Source organism: Pseudonaja textilis, chromosome 10 (assembly GCF_049901715.1).
Source record: "Pseudonaja textilis isolate UNSWEBS1 chromosome 10, rPseTex1.2, whole genome shotgun sequence".
NCBI lineage: Eukaryota > Metazoa > Chordata > Lepidosauria > Squamata > Elapidae > Pseudonaja > Pseudonaja textilis.
Window position 1 is genome coordinate 8643007 of NC_141999.1, and position 26742 is coordinate 8669748.

The window sequence follows — 26742 nt, forward strand, 5'->3', positions numbered from 1 at the left end:
CCTGTTCCCTTGGCTGGATGCTTGTGACGCAGGGAAATGCCTGATAGGGCTGGAAAGAGAGAGTGGGGGCCAAGCGTCCCACTTCAGCTTCCAGAATTCAGAAGGCTCTGAACTGCTCTAGACTGGACTGACCGAGGGAAGGGAAGGAGGATCAACTTTGCAGAAGGAACTGCTTCCTTTCTCATTTCCAGCATCTTCTCTCCAGGAACCTGAGGCCAGCTAATTTTCTAGTGCTTACCCCAACCCTCTTTATTTGCTAAAAGACTCTTTCAACAGTTTCTCAACCTCAGCGACTTGAAGATAGAGTTGGAAGGGATCTTGTAGGTCATCTAGTCCAACAACCGCCCCCCCCCCACCAGCCCAAGCAGGAGACCCTACATCATTTCTGACAGATGGCAGTCCAGTCTCTTGAAAGTTTTCAAGTGATGAAGCTCCCACAATTTCTGAAGGCAAGCTGTTAAGATGGGTGAACTTCAACTCCCAGAATTTCCCAGCCGGCTATGCTGACTGAGGAATTCTGGGAGTTGAAGTCCACCTATTTTCAACTTGTTGAAACACCGCTCTACATAAATGCATGCACCTACACAAAGTTTTTGTTCTTTCAACTGATTTTTTTTTTTGAGATTCCATCAACTCCATTCAGCTGTGACTTTCTCCATTTTTCACTTCCATTTGCAGGACTATGAGTAATATTAATAATGACCTACTTTACAGAGTTGTTGTAGGACATTCTAAGTGTATCAGTATAGTATATGTATTTTCAAGATTATTCTGGGGATGGCGGGGTAGGCTTACAGAATAGGCTTTTGATCAGAGATCCCAACTTGCCCCACATACTGTAGTGTCTGAGCACACATGGGGCAAAACACACAAGTTCTCTTTGAGTCCCATTAGACAAGTGCTCATTGTCCAGAACTATCCTTACCACCAGCAAGGAAGACTGCATGTGGCACAGGTACAGCAAAAGCTGGTACTCAGTTTTACACCGTTTTTGTATGACTAAACATCTTATGTAAAAACATTGGATCAAAGCCATAGGTAGGCAACAGAAGTTATCTATGGACATCTATGTATTGTATCAAACAACTTTAATTTCTTTGTGCTTTGCAGAATGCTGTTGACCTAGAAAAGGGTAGCACAATTGATGTGCATGTATGTTTGTTGTAAAGATTTAGTGCCTTTGTCCTATAGCGGCAACAAAGCAAAGTGGCAGAATCTGAAAGCTGCTTTGTACTGTCAGTTTTAGCCTGCATAGGGAGTGATTTTTTTGAATGAAGTCTTCTTTCTAGATTCCTTATGCAGAGTGGAGGGAAAATGCATCAAGTTCAGTGGAAAGAGCCAGGTAGAGCTATTAACTCTCAAAACTTCTTAACCAGTTCCTTCAGCAACAGGTAATCCTTGACTTATGACCACAACTGAGCCCAACATTTCTGTTACTAAGCAAGGCAGTTGCTCAATGAACTTTGACTCCATTTTACGACCTCTCTTGCCACAGTTAAGTGAATCACTTGCAGATGTTAAATTAGTAACACAGTTTTTAAGTGAATCGATTCCCAGTTGACTTTGCTTGTTAGCATGTCACAAAAGGGGATCCCATGACCCCAGGGTATTGCAGCCGTCAATAAGTATAAATATAAGTCAGCTTATAAGTATAAGTCAGCTGTTCAGCATTTCAATTTTGATAACATGACCATGGGGATGCTGCGACGGTCATGTGAAAAATCACAAGTCACTTTTTTCAGTGCGGTTGTAACTTTGAACAGTCACTAAATGAACTCATGTAAATTGAGGACTACCTCAATTTCCTACATTGGAAATAATGCTTTTTTATGGATGATTACTATCTTTTCTCTTCACACAGCCTGAAAAGAGACCATGAAAACATTCATCTCTAGGAAATCTTTTATTGACCAGAACTGGCACCCAACTCTCAAAGACCCCTGTTGTTTTGGATCAAGGGGTACGCACCAGTGGTGTGATTCAATTGTTTTTTACTACCGGTTCTGTGGGCGTGGCTTGGTGGGCATGGCAGGGGAAGGATAGTGTAAAATCTCCAGTCAGAGGTGGTATTTGCCGGTTCTCCGAACTACTCGAAATTTCTGCTACCAGTTCTCCAGAACGGGTCAGAACCTGCTGAATACCACCTCTGGTACACACCACATCTTGCAGCAGTGAACACCCTAAATTAACTTTGCATCATACCAGTCTGAGGAGAATAGCTCATCTGTGCTATTTTTTCCTAAATTCCAAGCTTGTGTCCGTGTGCTTGGTGGGAGACTATTTTGCACAAATGTTTCTCTGAGAAATGAGTTAAAATCTAAAGAGTGGAGTTTTTTGTAAGTACAAACGTGGCGTTTTAGAGCCCAGTCATCATCTTTGCTTTGTTCTCAATATACTGGATGCCCTTCCCATACTTTCTGTTTAGCCTCCCTAGTTGTTTCTATAGGAAGAGAGGAAGGTACTCTCTCAGTCAGAGCTGCTATTCTGTGAATGGATTTTCTTCCCCATCACATGGCATGAATTTCTGGAGAGCCTCTACAAAGTGTTTTCAATTATTCAGGTGTGCCTCTCAACCCTGAGTGATTTTAGGGCTCCTCCAGAATGGATTTACCTATATAGAAAAATGAGCAAATATGAACATAATCCAATAAATACACACTACCCCCAGAAATGGATTCCATAATATTCTCAGCATCCATTTTGTGTGTTATGTGAGACAATACTGGGCAACAGGATCTTGTGACATCCTGGCCTAGCTCATGTAACGCATGCAAACCAGCCAATTGTGACTTGTTTGTTAAAACATAGTAAAATAACCCACAGCTGACCTGGGTGCAAAGTATGAATTTAGTCTGAGCCTGCAGTACATTGCCTTTTGATTGGGAGATTTAAAAAGTGTATAAGTCATAATTGCTGGTCTCTAGCATAGACTATAAAACCTCCTATTCGGGTTGAAAACCATGGTTTTATGTGCTATTATGCCAGGAGTACTTTATTCAACAAACTTGGCTGATATGTTGCATGAAATACAGTTCTGTGTAAGCTGCTCTTTTAAAGAGAGTCTCAATCTTCATAACTTTTAAGATAAATGGACTTCAATTCCCCAAATCCCCCAGCCAGCATGGTTGGCTGAGGAATTTTGGGAGTTGTCCATATGAAAGTCGCCGAGATTGAGCAATACTGCTTCAAATTCTCTAATTTGTAAATATGTTTTAGGAAGTAGTGGTAATGGTTTCTTTAAACTCTGTAAACGGAATTCCTGCTTCTGGGAAAGAGTATATGTGATTCAAAGCATTTTGTGTGAATGTCAGTTAATCTCTGTTCATGCTCCTGATTTATCCAACATGGTGAGCCAGCCCAGATGGATGATAGCCTCCATAAAGGCTAAAAGCTTCATGCTGGTAATGAAGGCCTTATTTGAACTCTTTCTGCAATAATACTGGAAAAATCGGTGAAAAAGCAGAAGCACTTTCTGGAGAGGAAAGAGCCAACCGTGGCAGGCTCTTGCCAATATTCAAAATGGCCGCAGCAGGAAGGTTCTTGCCCTTATTTAAGATGGGGACGTGCTCATCTGTCCGTTTAACAGCTGGTTTGCCCTGACCCGCGATGGCGTTTTTCCTTCTTCCCTGCCTTTTCGACTGTGAAGCCTTTGCCAGCTTACGAAATGGCGGCACCGGCTGGCGAAGGGAACGGCCGATTGGTCTCTTTTTGAGCCCCGCCTACTTTCCCCTCCCCTTCCTTTTTTTGCCCGGAATAAATATGGTGCCACGAAACAGGATTCGAGAACCTCCAGGAGTTCGGAAGGAGGAAAGCCCCGCGTTCTCCTGGGAAGCCGTTGAAGCAACGGCCACTTCCGCCGAGCGGAGACCTCGCCAGGAGTAAAAATGGCGGGGTCGGTGCTGGAAGATGTCCGAAAGCTGCAGTCTCGGCTCACTAACGCTTCGGAACCGAAGAAGGTAAAAAAAAAAAAAAAAGGGGAGGAGGGGGACGGGACCCTGAAGGGAAAGGCAAATTGGGCGGAGAGTGGCTCTGGGGTGGCCGGATGGCGTCTGGGGTGACCCCGCGAGGGGGGCCAGCAGGGGTCCCTTTAGGAGAGCCACGGCGAGAAGTGGGAGAAATGAGGGGTGCCCGAGGGAAAGAGGGGCGCGAGCTGGGTTGGGTGGGGGCAATCGCGCATCGGGTGGGGTGGGGGGGGGGGAAGGCGAGAGGGACTCTGCTTTGGGGAGGGGGGGGTCAAAAGAAAGGGGGGCGAGCGAAGATGCAAGTGGGGCGCCCCCCATCGGCCGTTACTGGGCAAGCGAAGCCCTGCGAGTTTTTCACGCCGACCAAAAGAACCCCCGCCTCCCCTCCTCACCCCCCTCCCCATTGAAGATGTATGTTGGAGGGGGAGATCCTTTGAGAGCAGCAGGCAGCGAAATTTAATTTTAACGCATGCCCGACTAGTGTACGTTCAAAGTGACAGTAAAGTTAGTCTAAGTCCAAGGATGGCGATACTTGGGCTAGGGACGCGTACAAATCCCAGACACACACACACACACACACACATACATATATATATTGAACCGTCATCCTCCGATACCTAGATTTATAGGGGGTCTACGTGTCTGGATCGTTCAATGGGAGAAGCCGGAACCCGAGAGAACAGCTGTTTAACGGCTGAACTTTGAACTCACGAGAGAGATCCATTTCCATGTCCATTATCTGGGGGTGGGCTGGTTTTATGGGTTGTCGTTTCTGTTCCGGATTGACTACTAGGCAAAATTGTGGGGGGTCGAAGTTTCCAGAGGGCTTGTCGTGTCCCTAGAGCAAAAGTCTTCCAACTTGACAACTTTTAAGACTTGTGGACTTCAACTCCCAGAATTCCTGAGCTAATAGGACTGAAGGAGGAGGAATTCTGGGAGTTGAAGTCCACAAGTCTTAAAGCGGTCAAGTTGGAAGAGCCCTTTTCCCTAGGAGGTGGGGGGGTGGGAGTGAGGGCTTAGCCAAACAAAGGCTCTTGGGGAGTTTTATTGCTATGTGTGTTTTTAATAAAAATTAAATCTAAAAACAGTATTGTAGTCATTATCAAGTGGGCTGTACAGTAGTCGCCAAAGGCTTGTGGAAATGTGTGAGTCTCAAAAGTAGGGGACTGTGCATGTTGCCCACCTTTTATTCCAAATATCAGGGAGGGACATAAGAAGATGCTGGCAATACTATTTGAATAACCTGTGGTGTGTGTGTGTGGGGTTTTTTTTTGGACATCACTAATGTAGTGCAGGATCTCTGCTGTTTGCTTCAACTTTACATAGACAACTGCTGAAAGAAACCTCTCCTGCAATCCTGAATATCTTTAATTATGCTAAATAACCTGCAAAGAAAACAATCAGAAGTTAGAATCTGCAAAGGAGTAACTGCTAAGTGATTTTCTTTGTGTCCTAAAGATGTAAGAAGCCGATACTGAGATATAGGCTCTTTGAATAACATTTGAAAGGATGAAGGACTGGGATTTCTTTTTCTTCTGGTTCAGTGGATTTCTCCTCCACCTTGCAGATGAGCATCCATTGAATAGTTTATAGTTGTTGTTTTTTCATTGAAAGGACCTGACGTAAGGATAGAAAAGAAGGCAGGGATATGATAGACTAAGCACTGGGCAAAACTAATTCTGGAGTATATTCTTGCATTTTAAATCATCAAGCAAAGAGATGTTACTTCTAAAAGCACTTCATGGAAATGATGGCTTGAACATTTTGTGTTTTTTTTTCAGGAGCAATCTGAGGTCTTTACTTGAAAAAACAAATGCAAATAGGTCATTCCTGATATTTGGGAGTTTTAAGAACTTATTGAGATGTGTACTTAAAATACTTTGGACATGGTTTGAATCCTTTTAAAGTGCAAATCTGAGGGGTCACTTAGGAATATATTCTCTGCAAACATTCCATTGAAAATGTTGCTAGTACCATACTTGCTGCTATTTATTGAAGGACAAAAATCAATTATGAAAGGAAGGAAAAGTACAGCTTGTCCGCTACTTTTGCCTTTTCATTTAGTGCCTGTCCATAAGTATGCTTTCACTTATGTGTATTTGGGAGAGAGGCTTATTTACTCTGGAAAATCTCAGTTTTTGCTTAAAGTGTGAAGTGAACTTCTAGCCCATTATTGAGATGAATGCAGGTTGTGTTTTTTTTACCTTTTGGGAGAATTTTTCATAAAGATAGTGCGATTTTGGAGATATTGGGGATAATCTGTAATGGAGTGGAACATAGAGAAGAGACAGTTTCCTTTTCTTGTTTTCCTGGCTTTTGGGCTAAGGACAGATTGGTTGGCAAACTTGTTGCTGTGGTTAACTATGCCAGTTGGTTAAAGGGCTCTCTGTGTTCTTCGCTATTTCTGAAGAATTGTGAAGAGTTGTTTCCCTGGCTGGTTTCTAAACTTTCTCCGGTAATTTCCAAACTCTGTGTGCAAATTTTATTGTGGCCTTCAATAATCCCTCCTTCCCCTCACTGTCCTGATTTTGTATTGCACGTCTCTGCCATCCACCTTCATGTGTGTTGTAGAAAAGAGGAAGGAGAAAATTTATTTTGCAACTGTAACCCCTCTTGATTCATAAATTTTCCGATGGAAGAACCTGCAGGGATAAAGCATGTCAGGCTGCATGTGTGTGCCAGACTATGTTGTCATAGCAAATCAGAGAGATTTGGTCCCCCTCTAATTCTATCCCCACCTCATCTATACCTTTATGTACCCTCTATGGAATTCAGGTATGGATCTAGTCTATGATCAGTAGGTGGCGGTCTTGTGCTCTCCAAAATTCCTCTCTCCTGTCTGATTTTTGTTCTTGCACCTTTTGTTTTACATTTATTTAATTTTATTCCACCTTTATTATTTTTATAAATAACTCAAGGCAGCCAGCATAGCTAATATTCCTTCCTTCCTCCTAATTTCTCCACAATAACTTTATTAGGTGGCCTGGGCTGAGAATGAATTGAGTTCAACAGGCAACTCCAACAGCAGGGAGATTGGTATGTTGACAACCCAAATACCAGAGTAGAGTAAAGGAAATCTCGATTCGGAGGTTAGGACAAATGATGGAAATTGTTTGAAGCAAATTCTCAGAAACATTGGCTCTTAAAATTCGGCAAATCAAGACATTCATTTCACCAGTTATAAACGTATGGCTTAAGAAATTAGATTACTCAAGTATCTTGGTGAAATATTTTTGCCCCCAAAATATCATATTCATTAAACAAGCAAATCATCTCTTGATCCATCTTTCTGAAGTCTGTCCTCCTTTTATTATTGCATTTGAACCTGTCTTTAGAAGATGAAAAATAAATTTCCGTATTTTAAGTAGATGTAAAAAGTGATGGGGGAGAGAAAATGTCTTTTTCCCCCACTCCTAAAAAGCAAGCTATGCCTGAACACAAATTTTCTTTTCTTGAGCATCTTTTTTTTTTTTAAAAAAAGTCAGACTGAACACATATAAAAAATGCTTCAGATTTGAAAAAGCTGTTGGAATGGAAGAAAGCATATTCAGCCTTTTTGGGGTTAGATGTTTAAATTTCTAGCCTAGAAGAATAAAGGTGCCAGAAAACTGGAGTACGAATTTTAGAGATCAAAAATGTTTCTGTGTGGATGTAAGCCTATCCTGGAAGTTTGATCAATTGTATTGGATGGTGTGGGAGATGGAAGGATAGTCAACTGTTCTTCAACTGTCATTAACGGTCCTTACATCTCCCACACCATCCCATACAACTGATGAAGCTTCCAGAGTAGGAAGCAAAACCTCTTCTTTTTACTTAAAAAAAAATAGTCCAGTTGCCCTTTCAAAAGTAAAAACCACTTTTGATACCCACCTGTTATTGTCCAGAAATTTTACAGTTGGGACTCCCAACTGTTGGTCATGTTGATTGAGGACTAAAAATGGTCAGGGGTGGCATTCAAATTTTTTAACAACCAGTTCTGTGGGCCTGGCTAGGTGGACATGGCCATGTGACTGGGTGGGTGTGGCTTCTTTTTTGCAAGCCCCCTCCCGTTTTTTTGTTTTTTGTTTTGCTTCCTGGGCCTCAGGCATGCCACCTGGGGGAGGGGGGGTTGCTCCCAGGAAGCTTCCTCGGGACCCAGGAAAGCAAAAAACAGAGCATGGGGGTAGCGTGCAGGTTTTTGGCCCTACGCTCCGTTTTTGGGCCTCAGGCAAGTCTTCTGAGGGGCGTTTCTGCTCCCAGGAAGCTTCCTTGGGGCCCAGGAAATTAAAAAAACAGAGCATAGGGGCCCCGCAGGTCCCTTTTTTGTCTCCTGGGCTTTGGGGAAGCCTTCTGGGCGAAGCAGTAAGACAGCGAGCGAGATCCCAGAACAGCTGATCATCGGAACAGCTGATTCTCGGGAGGGGGAAAATACCTTAAGGAGTGACTGGGCGGGGCAGAACGCAGTCAGCGATGTCGGGCATGTGCAATAAGGATGGACTGGGAGGGGAGGGCCAGCCGGGGGTACGATTTGCCGATCCTCCAAACTGCGCAGAATCATAAGAAAGCGGTCCTATCCGGTAGAATCCGACCCCTGGAAATGGTCCCCTTAACCTGCTGCATGGTTCCAGGTTGGGGGACGCTGCCTTTAAAAGAAAATGTATTACAATTTGGAAGGCTGCCATTTGATGGATGTTGTATTCCATTGGTTAAGTTTCCTGGTTGCTGTTATAATGGAAGACAAGAGTGGGTTTCTCCTCCCCCCTTATTATGGAACATTTCTGTCGATCAGCAATGTTACACCAAGGCTTAGCTATCACAGGAAGAAGGTGGATGAGGCAGGTATATGGGAAGCCTTTCCCCAAATTCTTCAAACTACTAAAGGTATGCAGAAATATTCTCCTCGGGAGAGACCTGCCTCTAATCCAACTGGATTTTCTGTTACTTTTGATTCACACGAGGATGGGCCTCTGAATAGAACCTGCTAGCAGCTCTAGATCCCTCTGGTTAAACCTACAATCCCTGTTTTGGTGGGATTGCTGCAACCGTAAGATTTTAGCCCTGTTTCATTTGCCTGTTCCTTCTGTGGCATCTTAGCAGCTCTGTGGGTTTTTTGTTTTTTTTTGAACTTCCTGACTACTGTGGAAGAAAAAGCTCTCCATTACAGAGTGAAGATCTCAACCCTTTTCTGTTCTCCTCTGCAGCTGATGAAGAGCTTGAAGAGACTTGCTGAACTGCCAATCACAATTGAAATTCTTCTGGTAAGTTATTTCGTAGGACCATTTCTTGCACTTGGAAACTTAGTCCTGTTGGAGATTCCAAGTATTGCTGCCCAGGATGGAGGTTCTGCGGAGTGAAAAGTTGCAAATCTGGATAAAAAAGGGTAACCTCTCTGAAGATGGATTGATTGTTTATTTAAAAGGGTTGATGGCATGGCGTCTCACAACAGCAGTAAAATCCAATAATGACAAAACATAGTGATCTCCCTCCCTCTCCCTCCCCCCATACACACACACACTCCCATAATCATCTCTTTGGATGAACTTTGCATTGTTGAGGCAAAGAATTCTTCTGAGGATGTGGACTTGACTGTTTACTGGGGAGCAATAAAGGGTCACTGGAGCCTGGTGGTTCCAGTCTGGCATAGTATCCTTTGAATCATCTAAGCCAGGGTTGGGCTAAAACTGTCCTGCTGTGATGGCTCTACCCTTATTACAAATGGAAATGCTCAGACAGACACTTCAAAATACACAAACATGTTTTATTGCTCCACATATATATCCTGCTAAGCCATAACTGCGCTTTGAATAAGTCACAATTGGGCTTGCATTCAGCCCCAATTTGTTTATTTGTTTTAGGCTTAGCATGTTGTATGTCCTTGTCAAAGCTGTTTTTCTACATCCTTTCCACAGGAGACTGGTGTCGGAAAGACTGTGAACAGTTTACGAAAACTAGAACACGTTGGAGAATTTGCCAAGAACTTGGTGGCAAAATGGAAGAAGCTTGTGCCAGTTCCACAGGAAACAGAGCGGTGAGTTGGGCTTTTATAATATCTCTTCTTAACAGACAATGTCCTTGTGTAGTTCATCTGCCCTCAAAAACAATTTGAAGCTCTGTTTCCTGATGTAGCTCCACTGCCTGATGGAAAGTGCCAAATGTCCCCTTAAAGCTTTAATAGCCGGGGAGAATATAAACAATGAAAGATCAAGATAGTTTGATAAAATAATGTGAAAGAAAAAAAAGTGTAAGCTCTATAGATAATATGTGAAGAACAGTTGCAGGATTTGGGTATAGTTAATCTAGAGAAGGACTAGGGGTGACATGATAGCAGTATTTCAATATTTGAGGGCTAGGCAAGGCAAGAAACAATGGATGGGAACTAATCAAGGAGAGAAGCAACCTAGAACTAAGGAGAAACTTCCTAACAGGGAGGACAATTAACCAGTGGAACAGCTTGCCTCCAGAAATTGTGGGTGCTTCGGGACTTCCGGTTTGAGCCTCTTCACGGACAGACCAAAACCGAGATCATGCGCGGTTTCAATCCGTGCTCGCCACTGGAGCGCCCCGAGCCGGTTGGTTTCAGGGCTAAGCCACCCCGGAGAGGTGGTGAAGAGGGGGGAGACTGCCAGCAGGGTTGAGGAGAGCCGCATCTCTCCTCAGCAGGCCATTACTCCCTTTCCCGAAGGCGGTTGCAGCGTTGGTCAGAAATGGCCACCTCAAAGAAGAACTCAACCAGAAAAGGAAGTGCAGGAGGAAGATAAAAAGAGAAAGTCTTGTTTGACCAGGTTAAACTGCAAAAGCAACGACTAAGGTACCCTGGAATTTAAACTATAAAAAAAAAAGTAACATTCCCAAATAAGACTTTGAAGCAGCGAAGGAGAGAGAAAAGGGAAAGGATTTGGTTTTTTCTTCTTCTCTCCCTTTCCCTATACGGACAGCTGAGAGATTTAAGCAAGAAATTGGAAAAAAAAATCCACTTTGACATCAATAGGCATTTAAGCTGAAAATAAAATGTCAAAGGGATAATAAAGATTTCTGGATACTTAAAAGCTTTTAAAAGCAGGAAAGGAGAGAAAAAGAATAAAAGGGCAGGATCTGGAAAAAAGGGAGGAGACTGCCTTGAATTAAAAGGAATTTACAGTAAAACTTCAACAAGACTTCTAAAAGATACATTTTAACTGAAACTTGGCAACAAAATAGTAGAACCCCAGGAAGAGAAAGTGGAAAAAAGAAGCAAAAAGAAACAGTTTGGGAGTATTTGATTACTTGGTCTTCTCTGGATTTTTGGCTATTGCATTTGAATGACTAAAATCAATCGGGTGGTTGTTTAAAAGTGTTTAAAATGGCACCACTTTTAGAAGAATTGAGAATGCAACTTAAAAAACAGAAAGAAGATGCACAAGAAGGAAGAGGTTCTTTTGGCTTCATATTTCAATTTTTAGAAATGGAGATTTGGAATTATGAGAAACAACAAGAAATGCCTGTAGAACAAGAAGATTGGGACAAAGAAGAAGCCATCTTTAATGAACAAGTAATTTTATGTGGGGAAAAAAGGAAAGGTGGGGGGGAGAGAATGAAAAGTTTAAGATTTGGAAAAACAGCCCCCAAAAAAGAAAAATAGTTTGAAAAATAAGTATAATATTAGAAAGCAACAGAAGAAGGGAATACAGAAGAGATAATTAGAAGTAGAGAGACAAGGGGGTAAAAAGGGGAGGGAGAAGAAGAGAGGGAAGAAGGAAAGGAAAATAAGTTACAAAGGACAGAAACAAGATATAGAGAAACGGCCTATTTAGAGATAATGGGTGAAAATTTAATTGAAAAAGGGATTCTGCAAAGATACATAAGATAGTATTGTTATATTAGAAATAAAAATAATTTTAGAAAATTTGAAACAATGTATGATTAAAATGATGGATAGAATAGTTATTGTAATCCAGTGAAATGTTTGTTAATAAATAAATGAAATAAAACGAATGACAGAATTGAATTAGGAAAGGATGGGAACATTTTAATTATTTAATGTTTTATAAAATATAAGTGAAGAGGAATAGGGGGAAAAAATAATTGTGGAAAGCTTATAAGTGTTCCCAAGGAAGTATGATATTTAATTGAAAAGAAATTTTAAAGGTTAAGATTTTAATGAATATTAATAATGATAGAACTGAATTGGAATGGAATGTTTTAATTGCATATATTTATAATTTCTTTTTAAGAATACAGTGTGTATTTTAGGAATGTACCAAGCAGAATTCGATTGAAAGTTATGTATTATATTGAACGTTATAACCTTAAGGTACACATTGAAGCTTAAATAAGAGTTGAATGGATAAAACTAAAAGATATAAAGGTGTCATACTCCAATTAGTAACTACAGGAGAAAATTTGTTTAAGGAGAAAAGATAATATGAAATTGAAACAGGACAGACAAAAGTATAAATATAATGATTTGAATTGAGATGAGATAATCAAAACAGAATTGAGAAAATTAAAAGAGGGGGGAAAACTATATAGAAAATGTAGAACAGTAATAAGATATGGAACAGAACATAAAAATGAGTATGAAATTGAGTTTGTGTCTGTATGAAGAAGTGTAACCCGGGACCATGCTACTTTCAAAAAAAGATGTTTTATTTGTATTATGTGGTGTTTTTTTTTGTGAAAACCCAAATAAAATTCTCTCTCTGAAAAAAAAGTTGTGGGTGCTCCAACACGGGAGGCTTTTAAGAAGAGATTGGACTGCCACTTGTCTGCAACGGTATAGGGTCTCCTGCTTGAGCAAGTGGTTGGACTAGAAGACCTCCAGGGTCCCTTCCAGCTGTAACCTATTCTAAATTCTAATCCAAGAAAGTAGAAGTTGGCTGCATTCTGTTTTGGTGTTAAGAAGAAGACGGGACTAGGCAATTGTAGCTTTAGCTTAGGTTTTCAGTCATCTTTGATTAGATTCAGTAATCCAATCCTTTCCCTGTTTTTCCTTTTTTTAAGGCATACTCTTGAACCTACGGAACAGGGTTATGACCGAAACATCTCGAGGAAACGACAGCGAGACCTGTTGCCCAAAGAGGACAAAGAGGTCTACTCAGAGACACATCAGCCTTCTTGCAGCCAGTCATACGAGTCGGATTGTGGAACTAAAAAAGTCAAGAGGTATTCAGACCCAGAAAAATCCCACCATGATGTAAGCTATGATATTCCACAAGACAGGTCATGGAGGAGAGGGTCTTCTGACCAGGAATGTTCTGACTATGGACACGCCGTCTCATCGGAGCTCAGCGAAAGTCCTCAGGAACTATATATGGACCTCCATCATGCTGAGGAACAAGAGAGGGAGCAAAAATCCTTTTCCCGAAAGGGGTTTAAAAGCCACCAGTTTCACGACAGAGAAGAAGTTACTCATAGGAATTTCAGTGACTCTCAAGAAAAAGCGAGTTCAAGTCGGAGCAAAGAGTCTAAACCTTCTCACAAAGAGAGGCAGCGGCCAGAAGCCAAGGGGAAAGAGAAGGCACCTGTATTTGGCTCCGAGAGACTGCCAAAGGGTTCTTCGATCCATGACGCTTCCTTATCAGTCAGTAGCAAGGAGAAGCTGAAACCCCCGGACAGCCTCAAGCGAGACAAGAAAAAAGAGGGCAGCAGCACCAAGAAACAGAAGGCCCACTTTGATTTGAACGATAGCTTGAACGAACATAGGAAGAGACAAAAAACTCATGACCCCCCAGAAAGGGCCAAATCAGAAAAGGCGAAATTTTGCATGGAAACCGTATATGGAGATCAGGAGAAACCGAAACCTGAGGGAGATCTGCCTAATAAGAACAAGGAGAAGAAGACTTCCAGCAGCTTTAAAACTTCCGAGGGCAAATCCAGAGTCCTTGAATCCAACAAAAGACCTGCCAATTTCTCGCCTCCCGGAATGGGAGAGGTGGAGGACGAGTATGAACAGCCCACCATGTCCTTCGAGTCCTACCTGAGTTATGACCAGCCTCAGAAAAAGAAAAGGAAGCTGGCCAAGCCTACGACAGCTCCGGTCCCAGAGAAAGGACATAGCAGCAAGCAGAACGGTTCCAAATCAAGTGCCAAGAGCTCAGACGCAAGCCGGAAAGCTCCCAAGCAGCCGAGCGAGAAGAAGCCCGTGGAGGCATCTGCATCTAAAGCAAAAAAAGTAAGGGCTTTCACGGGGGGATTATTGGGGGGATATGGTCAGGTGCACCTAGCCATCGTAATTTGTAAGTCATCGCTTATCATTAGGCCCAGTGTTGAAACTCAAGCAGATGGTGGTTCCTTCAGCAAATTGGTCAAGCAAATCAGGGCCTGCCTGCACCCAGGATATTTTAGCACCTGGAAGTGAATGCCAGACAAAGGTTCTGCAGGTTTCAAAGGCAGCTTGCGCTTCTAAGAGTTTGGGCCCGTTAAATAACTATGCCTGTGGGATTTTTCAGATGTGCTCTAACCCAATATCCACCATACCCATGCTGGTTTAGCACTTGTAGAACCATCCTTTTGGAAGAGGCCAGATTGGAAAAGGCTGAGTTTATATGAATCCTATTTGAATTTTCCAGACTGAACATTGAAATTTCCCCCCTCTATTTATGGAACACACCCCTCTTTAATATTGTCCATTTTTTTACAGACATCTTTGCCCTTTTAATTTGTTTCTCCTCGAGAATGATGCACGCAATATTTATCTGTAACTGTTATTAGGAGGTTATGTTCACGTGTTAAAGGTATTGGGCTGCCCCGCAATATTTCTGAACAGAATGATAAAAGAGTTAGTAGCACACAGGCACGTGCTTTTTTTTTTTTAAAGTGCTATGGGTAATTTTTTTTACTATTTTATTAACTTTATATGTATGCTGTCTATTCCCAAAGTCTTTTCCGTAAGGTTGAAGGTATATAATACCTCATAAATGATCTGTTATGCAGTGGAATGGGCTTATCTATTAACTTACAGGGATAAAACATGGAGCTCCGTCCTTTCCAAAACCTCTTGCTGAGTAAGCTAGCTTGGGTGCAGTTTTCTCTCCAATGGAAATGAAAAGAGTCCTTGGTGCTCACTGTGCTTGGCTGTTTGTTTGTAGATGTTTCATTCCCCAATCAGGTAACATAAGTGCAAGTGAGTGGGATTTGCCCTCTGCCAGTATAATATTACCTGCCAAAGAAATATTTAGCTACATCTTTTCCATTGTTTGTAACGGAATATATAAATATTTAAAATAATGTTTTAACATTGCTCCCTAGACCAATTTTCTATAGGTTGGTAGGTAGGCAGGACTCGGCACTGAAAAAGGTTGAAGAGGCAAGAGGATTTGTTCTTTGAATTCCCCATCGTTCCTAATGACAAAATATTCAACATGTTTGAGTTTACCTCTGTTGAAGTACAGCCTTCTCAGAATGTTAAGTGAACAGTTTTGTCATGAGTCTGTTTGGTTCCAAGGATGATCCCCTCCCCCCGCTCCACAGTAAATTCGGACTTTCGTAAAGCTGTCTTAACCAAACACGGGCTTTCTCCCTTCCAGATACTCATTGATGTGGTGCCGATGCTCCCCGACATTCCATTGCCTGCAATCCAGGCAAATTATCGTCCTCTTCCTTCACTTGACACGATCTCATTCGCCCAACCAAAGAGGAAAGGTAAAGTCGGAGCGGAATCTTTTCATTTACTGTTTCTGAATGTGGTGGTTGGAGACAGATTGGGTGATACAAGAAAAAAAATCATGTTGAAGTTCTGAATTTTTCTTTATCTTTTATTTACTTGCCTAGGCCTTCTTCCTCCTAGGAAAGTGGGGGGAAGACCGCTATACAAATATAACACGAATAGATGCCAATTTGGATTCAGGGAAATAGTTGAATAGCTCAGTTGGTAGTTGATAATTTATCTGATGCTTTCCGAAAAGGAAAGGAATGTGATTGTGGCTTTGCTTCCAAGCACATTGCATCTTAGCTGTTTGATCATGAAGATTTTCCTTGTGCAGTGAGGAATCATCTGCATAAAAAGCACAAATATATCTTCTTTTTCAAAGCACAAAATTACCTATGTCCACTGTTCCCAAGTTGGATTTATTCTCTTGAATTAGAAGCAGTAGTTTTCCATGCAAGCCACCCAGAATAGTCCCAGAGCGAGATAGGCAGCAAATAAGCTTAACAAATACATTAATAATGGAAGGGCCTTCACAAGCTACAGGTGTGTATGTATGTAAACTTGCTATGTAAAAGACGTGTTTGGTAGCTGTAAACGAGGTATTTAGTGCAACCTCTGTGAACTTTCCAGCATCATCTGGTGGGGTTGGAGTATGTTTTTGGTCTTCTGAGACCTCCATGCTGGCCTCTAATGAGTCTTTTACCATCCCCTGGCCTTGCAGCCCTCTCCTCCCCGACTGAAGAGGATGAGGCGGGTTTCACAGGACGTCGGTTGAATTCCAAGATGCAGGTGTACTCGGGCTCCAAGTCGGCTTATCTTCCGAAGATGATGACCCTCCACGAGCAGTGCATCCGGGTTCTCAGCAATAATATTGACTGTGAGTCCGAGAGGTTGTCGGACTGTGGCCTGTGAAGGGGAAGGAGTTTGACAGATTGGGATATTTACTTATTTAATAAGTAGGTTTATATGGTTGCCCAATTCACGGCAACACACATGCAGCTTTTGATTCCTTGCATTGAATACAGGGAGTCCTTGACTTACGACCATTCAGTTTAAGGACTGTTTGAAGTTGGAAAAAAGGGAGTTACAGCTGATCCTCACACTTATAACCATCAATAGCATCTCCACAGCCATGTGATCAGAATTTGGGCCCTTGGCATGTATTCATAACAGTTGTAGCATCCTGGGGGGGGTCATGTGATTGCTACTTGCATCCTTCCCAGGAAGTAAAGTCAGTGGGGGGAGCTGGATTTGCTTAAGGACCCCATGATTCACTTAGCAACCCTGGCAAAAGGGTCTTTAAATCAGGGATAACTCACTAGACTGTCTTGATTAGTGATGAAATTTTGATCCCAATTGTGGCCATAAGTCGAGGACTACTTGCATATCTGTCATACAAACATTTGCATTAGAGGGTTGCTTAATTCATTACCCCTCCATCCAGCTGACCAGTTCTCTTTCAAAGCTCCTTTTCTTTTACAATCATGTTAATTTCTGATTTGCGGGGGGAGAGAGCTGGGATTGGCATGAAACGATCCACGAAAGAATAGTTAAGCAAATGGGCTAAACTGACAGTAGTAATGGCTTATTTAACTTGGTTTAGTCCTAAAGCAATCAGCCATTCTGTTGTTCCTTGCCTTTCTTTCTAGTTGGTTGGGGAAACTTGATTTGGGCAACATCTAGTTATATATTTTGCACCCGTGACATTATTGGGAGACCATGTGTGACATAGAAAACATTCTGGTCCTTCTATCCATACTTAGCTGATTTGAAGCCTCCTGGATTTCAGAAGATGCTTCCATGTCCTGTAACACATATAAAACCAAATACCTGTTTCCTGCTTGGAAAGTGTGCCCTGAAAATGAAGAAAGATCTATCTGCTTTTTTCTCCTAGCCATCTACGAAGTGGGTGGCGTCCCATATTCTGTACTTGAGCCTGTTTTGGAACGCTGCACTCCAGAGCAGTTGTATCGCATCGAGGAGTACAATCACGTGAGTGTTACTAGATAAGAGGAGTGTTACTAGATAAGGGGTGTGTTGATCAGTGATGATTCTTCTTCACCATTTGTTGTAAGACCAATAGATGGTTCAGATATACAGTGTGATTTAATCTTCAAGGATTGTGTTTGCTCCAGGGCTTAAAATTAGACATTGCTCCAGGTTGTAGTGCCTCCAGAAAGGACAGTGGGTAAATTTCTCAACCTGACAGTAGAAGCTGCCAACTTGAGAAACACAGCTGTACAGGTAAATTAATTTTGACCTGCTCTGCAAGGTTGAATGGATGTCTCTGAAGTCCTTGGCAGAAATTTTACATGCTGCCATATTTTACATGATACCAGTACTACCAAATGACAAATTGGCATTTGGCATTGGGAGGTGATGAAGATACTGGGATTGCATTGTAAAGCCCCCCCTCCCAGTGAATCTTGGGACTTGGCTATTAGCTAATGAAGCTAATGGACACGTTTCCTTCTATAGCAGCCTCTCACATAAAGGGTATGGTAATAGGTAGCTCAAAAAACCTGCTCTTAATTACCCTGTGATATTTCCAAGTATATTTGGCAGAGGGAATTCAACTGGACCTTGAAGTTGTTACATGTATGTTACCAGCTGCTGTTCTCCTTAAGTATTCCTCTAAGGAACAAATAAAGATCAAGTAAGATAGAGTGACTTTAGAGGAGGTTAGCATCTGTACCCCTTAATTTTCTCAAACCCCACGAGGATGAACAGCAGCAAAATGACTAAGGGGCAGGTGATAAAAGAAGTCCCTTAGGAAGAGCCAAAGAGGTTCTGTGCACCCGGAAGGCTGTTATGTAAGCCTTGACATTGCTTCCTTTACCACTAGTCCAAATAGCAGAGAGGACAGAATTTTCCAAAATTGTCCTTGTTGACAAAAGTGATTCCATTTCTCTCCAGTGAATGATCCTAAAGGAAAAGATTTTTACAGGTAATTCTCAGCTTAAGACTGCAGTTTGGTCAGAATTTTAGTCGTAAATTGTGAGGCATTTACGTGACTGGACTCGATTTTACAACTTGGGGTTTTATAATATTTCCCTGGGCTTTTTTTGAAATCTGATAATATATCTTCTAGTAAATTTGCATCTCAGACAACTAGATCTTGCTTCATAAAGGTTTTGAATTTGCACACTTTCAGGATAATTCTCTTATTTATTTTTTCGGAGATACTCCAACCATAGGCTCAATCTTCCTTTGCCTCTTGGCTTCCAGGTTTTAACTGAAGACACAGATCAGTTGTGGCACAATCATTGCCAGCGTGATTTCAAGAAGGAGAAGCCAGTTGAATTTGAGAGCTGGAGGGAAATGTACCTACGGCTGCATGATGCTCGAGAGCAGCGACTTCTGATGCTAACTCAAAACATCCGTTCAGCTCATGCCAATAAACCCAAAGGTACTGAGCCGGCATGGAGATAAGAAGAGCAGGGGGAAAAAGGCTAGGAAACCATTTTTTTAATCTGAAAGGATTGTGGCCAAAACAAAGTGGGTTGTCCTTTTCTTTTGTAAGTCTTTGCAAAGGAAAGGAAACAGTTTTTCCCTCTGAAATTTGATTGTCCTGGCATAAGGACAGGATAAATAACACAAAATTGCTACTTCTGCATGCTACTACAGGTATCCCTAAACTTACGACCATTCATTTAATGATAGTTTAATGGCCAGTTGTGACCTTTCCAGTCATCTTCCAACAAGCAAGTTGAATGTGGGAAGCCAGAGTCACTTAGCAATTATTCACTTAACGATAAAAATTCTGGTCTCAGTTTTGATTGTAAGTTGAAGGCTGTCTGTACATAAGTCTTAAAAAGCTATGACTCTAGAAAGTGTCTGCAGTAATGTGTGGGAAATTAAAATTGTCTTAAATTTTATTTGAACAACCCTTTAGATGGCCTTTAACATTACTGGTTGCTAGTTGAAAATTGGTCTAGCCTGTTCTGGAGGGTTTAAAGCCAATGTTTTCCATGGCACGAACTGAAACATTGCCTGCACATCTCTGTACATGGCACCCTCACCTTCTAGCATCCTCTAGGCATATTGGATGTTGACTCCCATCATTACTTTGGCTGTGCTGTCTTGGAATGAAGGGAATTGAAGTCCCACAAGTCTAGAAGGGGCCAGATCTTGGATGGGCTGCTAGAAATCAGCTCATGGTGAATAGATGTGCAGCCTTTTGAATAATTGGCAACCGCGCCCGGCTTGCCACATTGACTTGGGCACATTCTGGGGAGTTCTCTATTCCTTTAACTCAGAGGATGATGAAGGTTCTAGTGAATGTTTAGGGAGATTTTCAGTCATTGAGATCATGGTTGTCCCAAAGGTGCTTCCAAAAGACAACTGGACTTCCTTGTTTTTCCCCCCATTAAATTAGAACTGAAGGAGCTTCTTGGATGAAGGGGAAAAAGCCAGAAAGTCCTCTTTTCTTTTGGAAAAGCACTTTTGGGAGCTCCAGTGAATGGTGATACCCATTTATGAGATTGCAGATCTGACTTGATATGCTCTTGTGCTGAAACTATCCTATAAAAAGCCTGCATGCTGGAAACAAGAGTGATCATAGGAATCATCATGTCTTAGGCGGGAAAGAAGATTTCCACCAAAGAGGAGGCATGCTTCTTGTTAGCCATCCTCCCCTACCAGTTCTCAGAGGGGTTTTCTTTCTGGGCTGACCTCTCTTCCTTGGTTTTGTTCCTCTTTTAGCCAGAGTAGCTAAGATGGCATTTGTCAACTCAATGGTCAAGCCACCCCGGGAAGTGAGGAGAAGACAAGAAAAATTTGGGACTGGGGGAGCAGCTGTCCCAGAGAAGATCAAGTACGTTTTCTATGAAGGCTTCCAGTTTATCTTCTTCTTGAGGGGTGGGGGAACAGGGGCAAGTTGTGGGGAAAAGAAATATGGGAGGCTGTGCCTATCCTGCCTGTAAGCATCCATTTTGGGAGGAGACGCAATATCTCGAGTGATTATGCTATGGCTAACTTTAAATACCTATTTTAAATACCAGCTTAGGCATCACCTGTGCTTCCAGCATTGTTTTAATACAGCAGCTGTCATCCCTCTTATGACTGTACTTGAATTACTTTGTTTTGAAAGAAGGAATTGTTAACCTTTTTTAAAAAGGTGATGACAGGCCACTAAGAAAGTGTAAAATGGCCCTAAATAATGGGGACAGAAGTAAAATTTATTTTTTCCAGATCCAAATTCCCGATGCTCGAATGAAGAGGGAGTAATTGATCTCCAGCAACTCCAGTTGTTCCTGGATGACACCTTTTCTGTGTCTATTACAGTCCAGGCTCCGCTACAGAGATTGCCTCGACAAGCACATTTGTTGAATATGCAGCGGACCATTCCTTACACTCACCGTCTTCTTCTTCTTCTTCTTCTTCTTCTTCTTCTTCTTCTTCTTCTTCTTCCTCAGAATCAAACCTGTATTCTTCACCGCAACTAAAAGTAGCAGTGTTCACACAGAAGAGGAACAGGCTTACGACAGGCCCAGTACCAGCACCGGCCTCTCAGGTTCATCCCTGGGCAGCAGCACTTCGTCAGTGATCTATGACCCAAGGAAGCCCGCGGTGAAGAGTAAGTGAGCCGATGCCTCCACCCTGCAAAAAGATGGAGGGTTTTCATGAAAAAATACTTGACATTAATCTCAAATGGGATTAAAAAATTATTTTTTTACAATGGTTCCATGCATAAACATTTTTGAATTGTGTCCATTTTAACATTTGATATAGTAACGACTGATAAACACAACACACTATCAAAATAAAAGCTCTTTTCAGGGGCAGCAGATTCTCCATCATTTTTAAAATAGGAAGCAGTGAGGCAAAAAACTGAAGAAGTGCTGTTTTTCACCTGTCAGGCAGTTCTTCCCCGCCTGCCATAAAAGGCTTATTCAGAGGCCTGGTTTGGTGGGCAAAATGTCTGGTTCAGCACAGTTGCAACACTATAGCCAAAATGAGAGAGGTACATAAATTAATGGGAACTATGTAAAGCCTTAGGCCCCTAGAGAAAGAAATCACTGGCAACTAAATACGTGCCTTGCAAAGATTTTTTCCCCCTACCTATAAAATAGAATTGTCTTACTTCATTATATTTCTAACTCTGAAGATTGGAAACCTTTTCCTTCAAATGCAAATCCAGATTTATATTCTGTATATATCTGTGTATCTTAATGTAACAGCTTATATGTCATAACCTCTCTTTTCTCTTCTTGTTTTGCAGAAATTGCACCTATGATGGCAAAGACTATCAAAGCTTTCAAAAACAGATTTTCTCGAAGATAAAGAAACTGTCAGGCTCCAGTGAATGCGAAGGAAAAAAAATCTTATGGAAGCAGTGCTTAAAGGAAAAGGGAGGAGAAGTTGCTGGGCAGTCTCTGAGTCCCCCAAAGCCCCTGTTTAAGACCAACTGCACAGTATTGTTCAAAACCACCTTTTAGTTTCTTCCCTTTGTCCCCGAAATTTTTGTTTTATCTGCCAAGCATTTTGCAAATATGAAGTCTTGGCACCTGGCTGAGACACGAAGGTCCACAAACTATAGCGCTTTCTTCGGTCTCTTTTTTTCTGGACTCCAGAGTGGAAAGAGAAACAAATGCCTTCCACCAACCACCTGCAGTGTTTGTTCGTTTATTTGACTCCCCTCGGCCAGTTGTAAGACTTCAGATCTGCTCTTCTAGTGTCTACTGTGAAAGACCATCTATTTTGCAGATACTGTTCATAATTAGCAACCTCTTTTAAAGGATCTTTTAGGACTTTTACCATCTTGGTCAACCTTCTGGCAAACGATTTCCCCAAACATCATTTCCTCTTCCTTTCTGTTTTTCAGTTGCAGCTCTTAAGTGTTCATCTCATGCCTAAAACCCATTGTGCCAGATACAAGCTGATTGGCCTTTCTATACGGGGACATCTGGAGGTGCCACTGTCGTTATGTTTACTTGGCAAAGGGGAAAAAAAAAATAAAAGTAAGAAATGGGTACGTGTTATTTTAAACTCGTAGGGAAAAAAAAGCAGCACAACTCAGGAAGCAAAGAATAAGTCACTTTGTACAAATCTGGATTTAAAGCATTCATCTGAGGTTTTTTTATTTTAAAAATGTATAGTGATGATAAGGGGTATGAGTTCTCCCCTTCCCATTTTAAATTGAAAGCAAGGACTTATATTAGATTTTCCTCTTCAATTCCTCTGGTTTTAACAACAGAGCGGGCACTTTAATTCACTGTTTCCCTTTAAAGAGCTCCATTGACAAAACTTCACTCATCTAGGAGTTTCGTTATGTCCCAGAACAGATAAGATGCCATGCCAAGTGGGCAGGTTTTGGTCTGGAGTGACAGCGTCTGTTATGGAATAATCTACAAGAACATTTCATACATCGAACAAGCCAGGCGGGGGAAAAGGTCTGAAAGTGGTCTATCTGTCTCGATGCTTTATTGGCTGCTGCTGTTTTAGTCCTGGAGAGGACACTGAGCTGATGATCTTAACTATAGGTGTGTGTTGTAGAGGGGAAAAAACAGACCTGGTATTGGAAGGCTTGATGGTATGTTTCCTTAGTGCTACGGTTGAATGAAGGTTGACGTCCACGTGTTTTATGAGGAATCTGGCCTTTTCCTGATGACACGGATAGAGGAATAAGAGGCTCCCCCACTGGCCTCCTAGTGTGCCACCATTCTGAACTCTGTGGCCTTTGGGTTTTCTGCTGATACCCAGGTCGTCATGAGAGTGGTAGTCACAAAAGCCCTACTTTGAAAACCAGTAATTCTTACATAAATGTAAAGCTGGAGGGGATATGTAGTGTGTGCCATGTGGGATAAGAAAACACTCTTGATGAACTCTGTCCAGTCCAACAAACAATATCATCTGAAGTTCCAATACATAAGAAAAAACCATCATATAATTAAAATTTTATATGCTATGTATTTTGTGTATGTTTATATGCACATACATATACAATACACAAAAGAGGTATGTATACATAACACCCACACAAAATGCATATAAAATTGTAATTATGGTATATGCATTTTGCGTATGCATGTATGTGTATATGTATGTATGCATACATATTTACGTATGCATATATATGTGTATAGAGATAGATAGATATATAGATAATATAGAGTTAAAGATATATATGCATATATGCATACATAAATATGTATGTGTACATACACATACACACTACATGCATATAAAATGCACATAACAATTTAAATGTATGATGGCTTTTTAAAAAGGCACTGATTCCTCCATGCAGGTTTGGAGCAGATTTTAAATCCTCAGCATGTGGTGTATTTTCTCCTTTTTGTTGTTGGATTTGGTGGTAAGAGGAGAGCCCAGGAACCACAGAAGGGAAAAGAACAAGTGTCTTGTTGGTCCAACCGTTAGCTATAAACATTGATGGATCGTTTTCCCCAACCGCGTTTTTCCCATTCCAGAAAATATCTGGAGAACTTAAAATAATCAACTGGCTGGCTGGAGCCCCTTTCTTGGCAGTGTCACATTTTTGTTTCGCAATGGCCTTACTTTGGGACACCATTCCCAACCTGAGATGGTGCTTCCCAGTTGGGCAGGATTTGAGTCCCCATTAACCCCTGCTGACCACAAGTTATGGGGTTTCCTATCCAATATATCTGGAGAAGGCAGGTGGTAGAGAAGGTTGGCTAATGCCATTGTGACAACTTTTCATAGCACAAACCTGTTACCAGATGGACTGATAGCAGTAGTGAAGAGTGGCTTTTCAAAGCTTGTGTCAACTACAGGTATTATGGGCTCATCCCCTTTAAATGCTGTTTTTGTGGCCTTAATGGTCAAGAAGAACACTTGTAGATTAACCACTGCACTGTTGGTACTGTTAATGAGTGAAACCATTGGCTAAATTCCACTATAATACTTTGGACTAATTGATTACCTTATCTGATTAACATCAGAGCTCAAATTATGTACTGCAAGCTTACCCAAGCAGGCTTGTTCCAGATGTTTTAATCATTTTCCACATTCTTTCCCAGTGGTCTCTAGGGGGGATTCTGGGAATTGAAGTGACAACATCTCAAGTCGGGTTAGAAATCATTTTCACGGAAAGAATTGTAGGAACCTCCAGTTCACTTGTCCCTCTTTAATGTGGAAGGTATTTTTATTTTATTTAATGTTTTAAATTTAGGTTAACGTTACATGAATTGGCTTTTAACTTCATTTTGGAACCTTTTTAACGGGTGGGAATACACAAAAGATTCATTTTGAATCTGAATTATGACAACTCGGCTTCTGATTCTTGTTGGGGATCCCACATATTTTAAAGTGGGTGCGATTTTCGGTTGCACGCTACATGCAAAAGAGCCATAGGAAAATGTGGCCCCCTGCTGCTGCTCCCCCCTCCCTGTGTATACTACAGAGAAAAGGTAATACATTTGTCTGTTGATTCCACCCTTGTAAATAATTTTCTATTTTACTTTTTTGGTGGTAACTATCGAGATAAATATTTTAATTAGATAACTTATAAGAAATGAATTACATTGTGTATCAATAAAAGCCAAACACTGGAATTTGTCTCATTTTTTTCCTCCTCTCCTCTCTGCAACTGTACTCCCTGGACCCCAAAAATAAAAGTAACAATTCCTAGACTGTCCCCCAGGCTGTGCTGCCATGCCAAGAAAATGAGTGATTGAGAGTTTTAGCTAAAAACAGAGATCTGTGAGAACTTAATAGGGTTCCATGAGAGAGACTTAAGAACAACAAGGACAAAAGGTCACTTGGACCCAGGCCAGAGACTGGCCATTTTTGGAAAGGCTGGGCATGCAATATAGATGCAATTATAAAGCATAGAATTGGGGAGGCAAAAGGTATTACTTTAGTTATGAAGTACTGTATATACTGTACTATAGGCATCTCTTTAAATAGCCAAGTTCATACAGTACTTCATAAACAGAGTTCTGGATCTTTTGGCTAAAAAATTGGGATGGCCAAAACTTTTAATGGAAAACCCAGAATTAATTTCATACAATGTTCTTTCCTGTGTATTTTGATTCCCATTAGTATGACCACCTTCTTTTTGTTCTTTGTCTTATATCCAGAGAAAGTACTGGAGGTAGCTTTATTGTTCTGGATATTGTCCTAGGTTTAAGATTTGGTATTTGTTCAAAGAAGATTGTACAATTCTTCCTTCCAGCAACTTATTTGTAGAAGGTGTTTTTTGTTTGTCATGCATTAATTGTACAAAAGATCTGTCTGGAAAGAGTTATTTATCTTGAAGGAGACAGTCTTTCAGTCATGGCAATACATATGTGGAAATGTTCAGCTTTCTCTATCTGGTTCTGCCTCACAGTGGCTGAAAGTTCTGAGTTTTATAATCCTAATATATCTGGAAGGCACTGTGTTGAGGTACCATGATAAAATCCAACATTTTGGGAAAGTTCACTTTAAAATTAAAATTTTGGTATGGCTAGGACAAATATTAATATTTCCTTTAAAAGTAAATTGTATTTCACACCTGTAACTCCAATATAGTTAAATAAATATGGGGTAATACAATTCTTTGCAGTGAACTCTAAAGGGCATGTTCTGGGTTTTGAAGGATTGGAAGTCTTGTATCTCTGCCATCTGGGGAATATTTAAAAAAAGATAATTGAGAATCCACAATTAAACTCCAAAACCCATGAAAGATATGCCTTTACTCTGTAATAGAAAAGGAAAAAGGTAGCTCTTAAGACTTGGTTTCATGCATTCAACTGTCACTGGCTGAGATAAGCCAATCTACTGAACAGGGTTGGTTGGAAATCTGTGGGCTGCACTGGCACAACATGCTCAAGTTGGTTAGTTTTACTTTTTCTTTGCTTTGGCTCAGCACATTGCAGAAACCCAGCCTGTGATGTTAATTTGTAGGTCAGTGGATTGTTGCAAGCCCATGATTCATTCAGGTGCCCGAATATGTGCTGTGCAAACACTGCCTGTGGTTTGGTCTCCGTGCACTGTGTGAAGTAGTCTTTTGAGGATACAAACTACAAATCATGGCTTAGCTATTGGGCAAAGCAAGTCATCACAATTGGCAGCTTAGTGCAAGTGTTCTTGAATCACTTTTTCCCTCAGGGCCCCTTCCTTACGGAGGACCCCCAAAGAACTTGTTTGCATGGATTATATTGATCAACAGTTACTATATTAAAAATTAAAATTGACCCATGCACTGCC

General features: G+C 41.3%; 1 protein-coding gene across 1 annotated transcript; it reads left to right on the forward strand.

Annotated features, from left to right (window-relative positions):
• Positions 1–3816: 3816 nt before the first annotated feature.
• ELOA (elongin A) lies at positions 3817–25103 on the forward strand. Its single transcript, XM_026702636.2, has 11 exons — positions 3817–3956; positions 9143–9199; positions 9851–9969; positions 12921–14091; positions 15446–15560; positions 16289–16444; positions 17462–17559; positions 18796–18976; positions 20272–20383; positions 20985–21145; positions 21791–25103. Exons 1-11 carry the CDS (start codon positions 3885–3887, stop codon positions 21850–21852), a joined length of 2304 nt encoding a protein of 767 aa, XP_026558421.1. The 5' UTR covers positions 3817–3884; the 3' UTR covers positions 21853–25103.
• Positions 25104–26742: the final 1639 nt, after the last annotated feature.

Coding starts and splice junctions, on each gene's coding strand:
- ELOA (XM_026702636.2), top strand. CDS start 3,885: ATGGCGGGGTCGGTGCTGGAAGATGTCCGAAAGCTGCAGTCTCGGCTC. Junction 9,970..12,920: donor GTTCCACAGGAAACAGAGCG/GTGAGTTGGGCT, acceptor CCTTTTTTTAAG/GCATACTCTTGAACCTACGG. Junction 20,384..20,984: donor GCTGTCCCAGAGAAGATCAA/GTACGTTTTCTA, acceptor CTTCTTCCTCAG/AATCAAACCTGTATTCTTCA.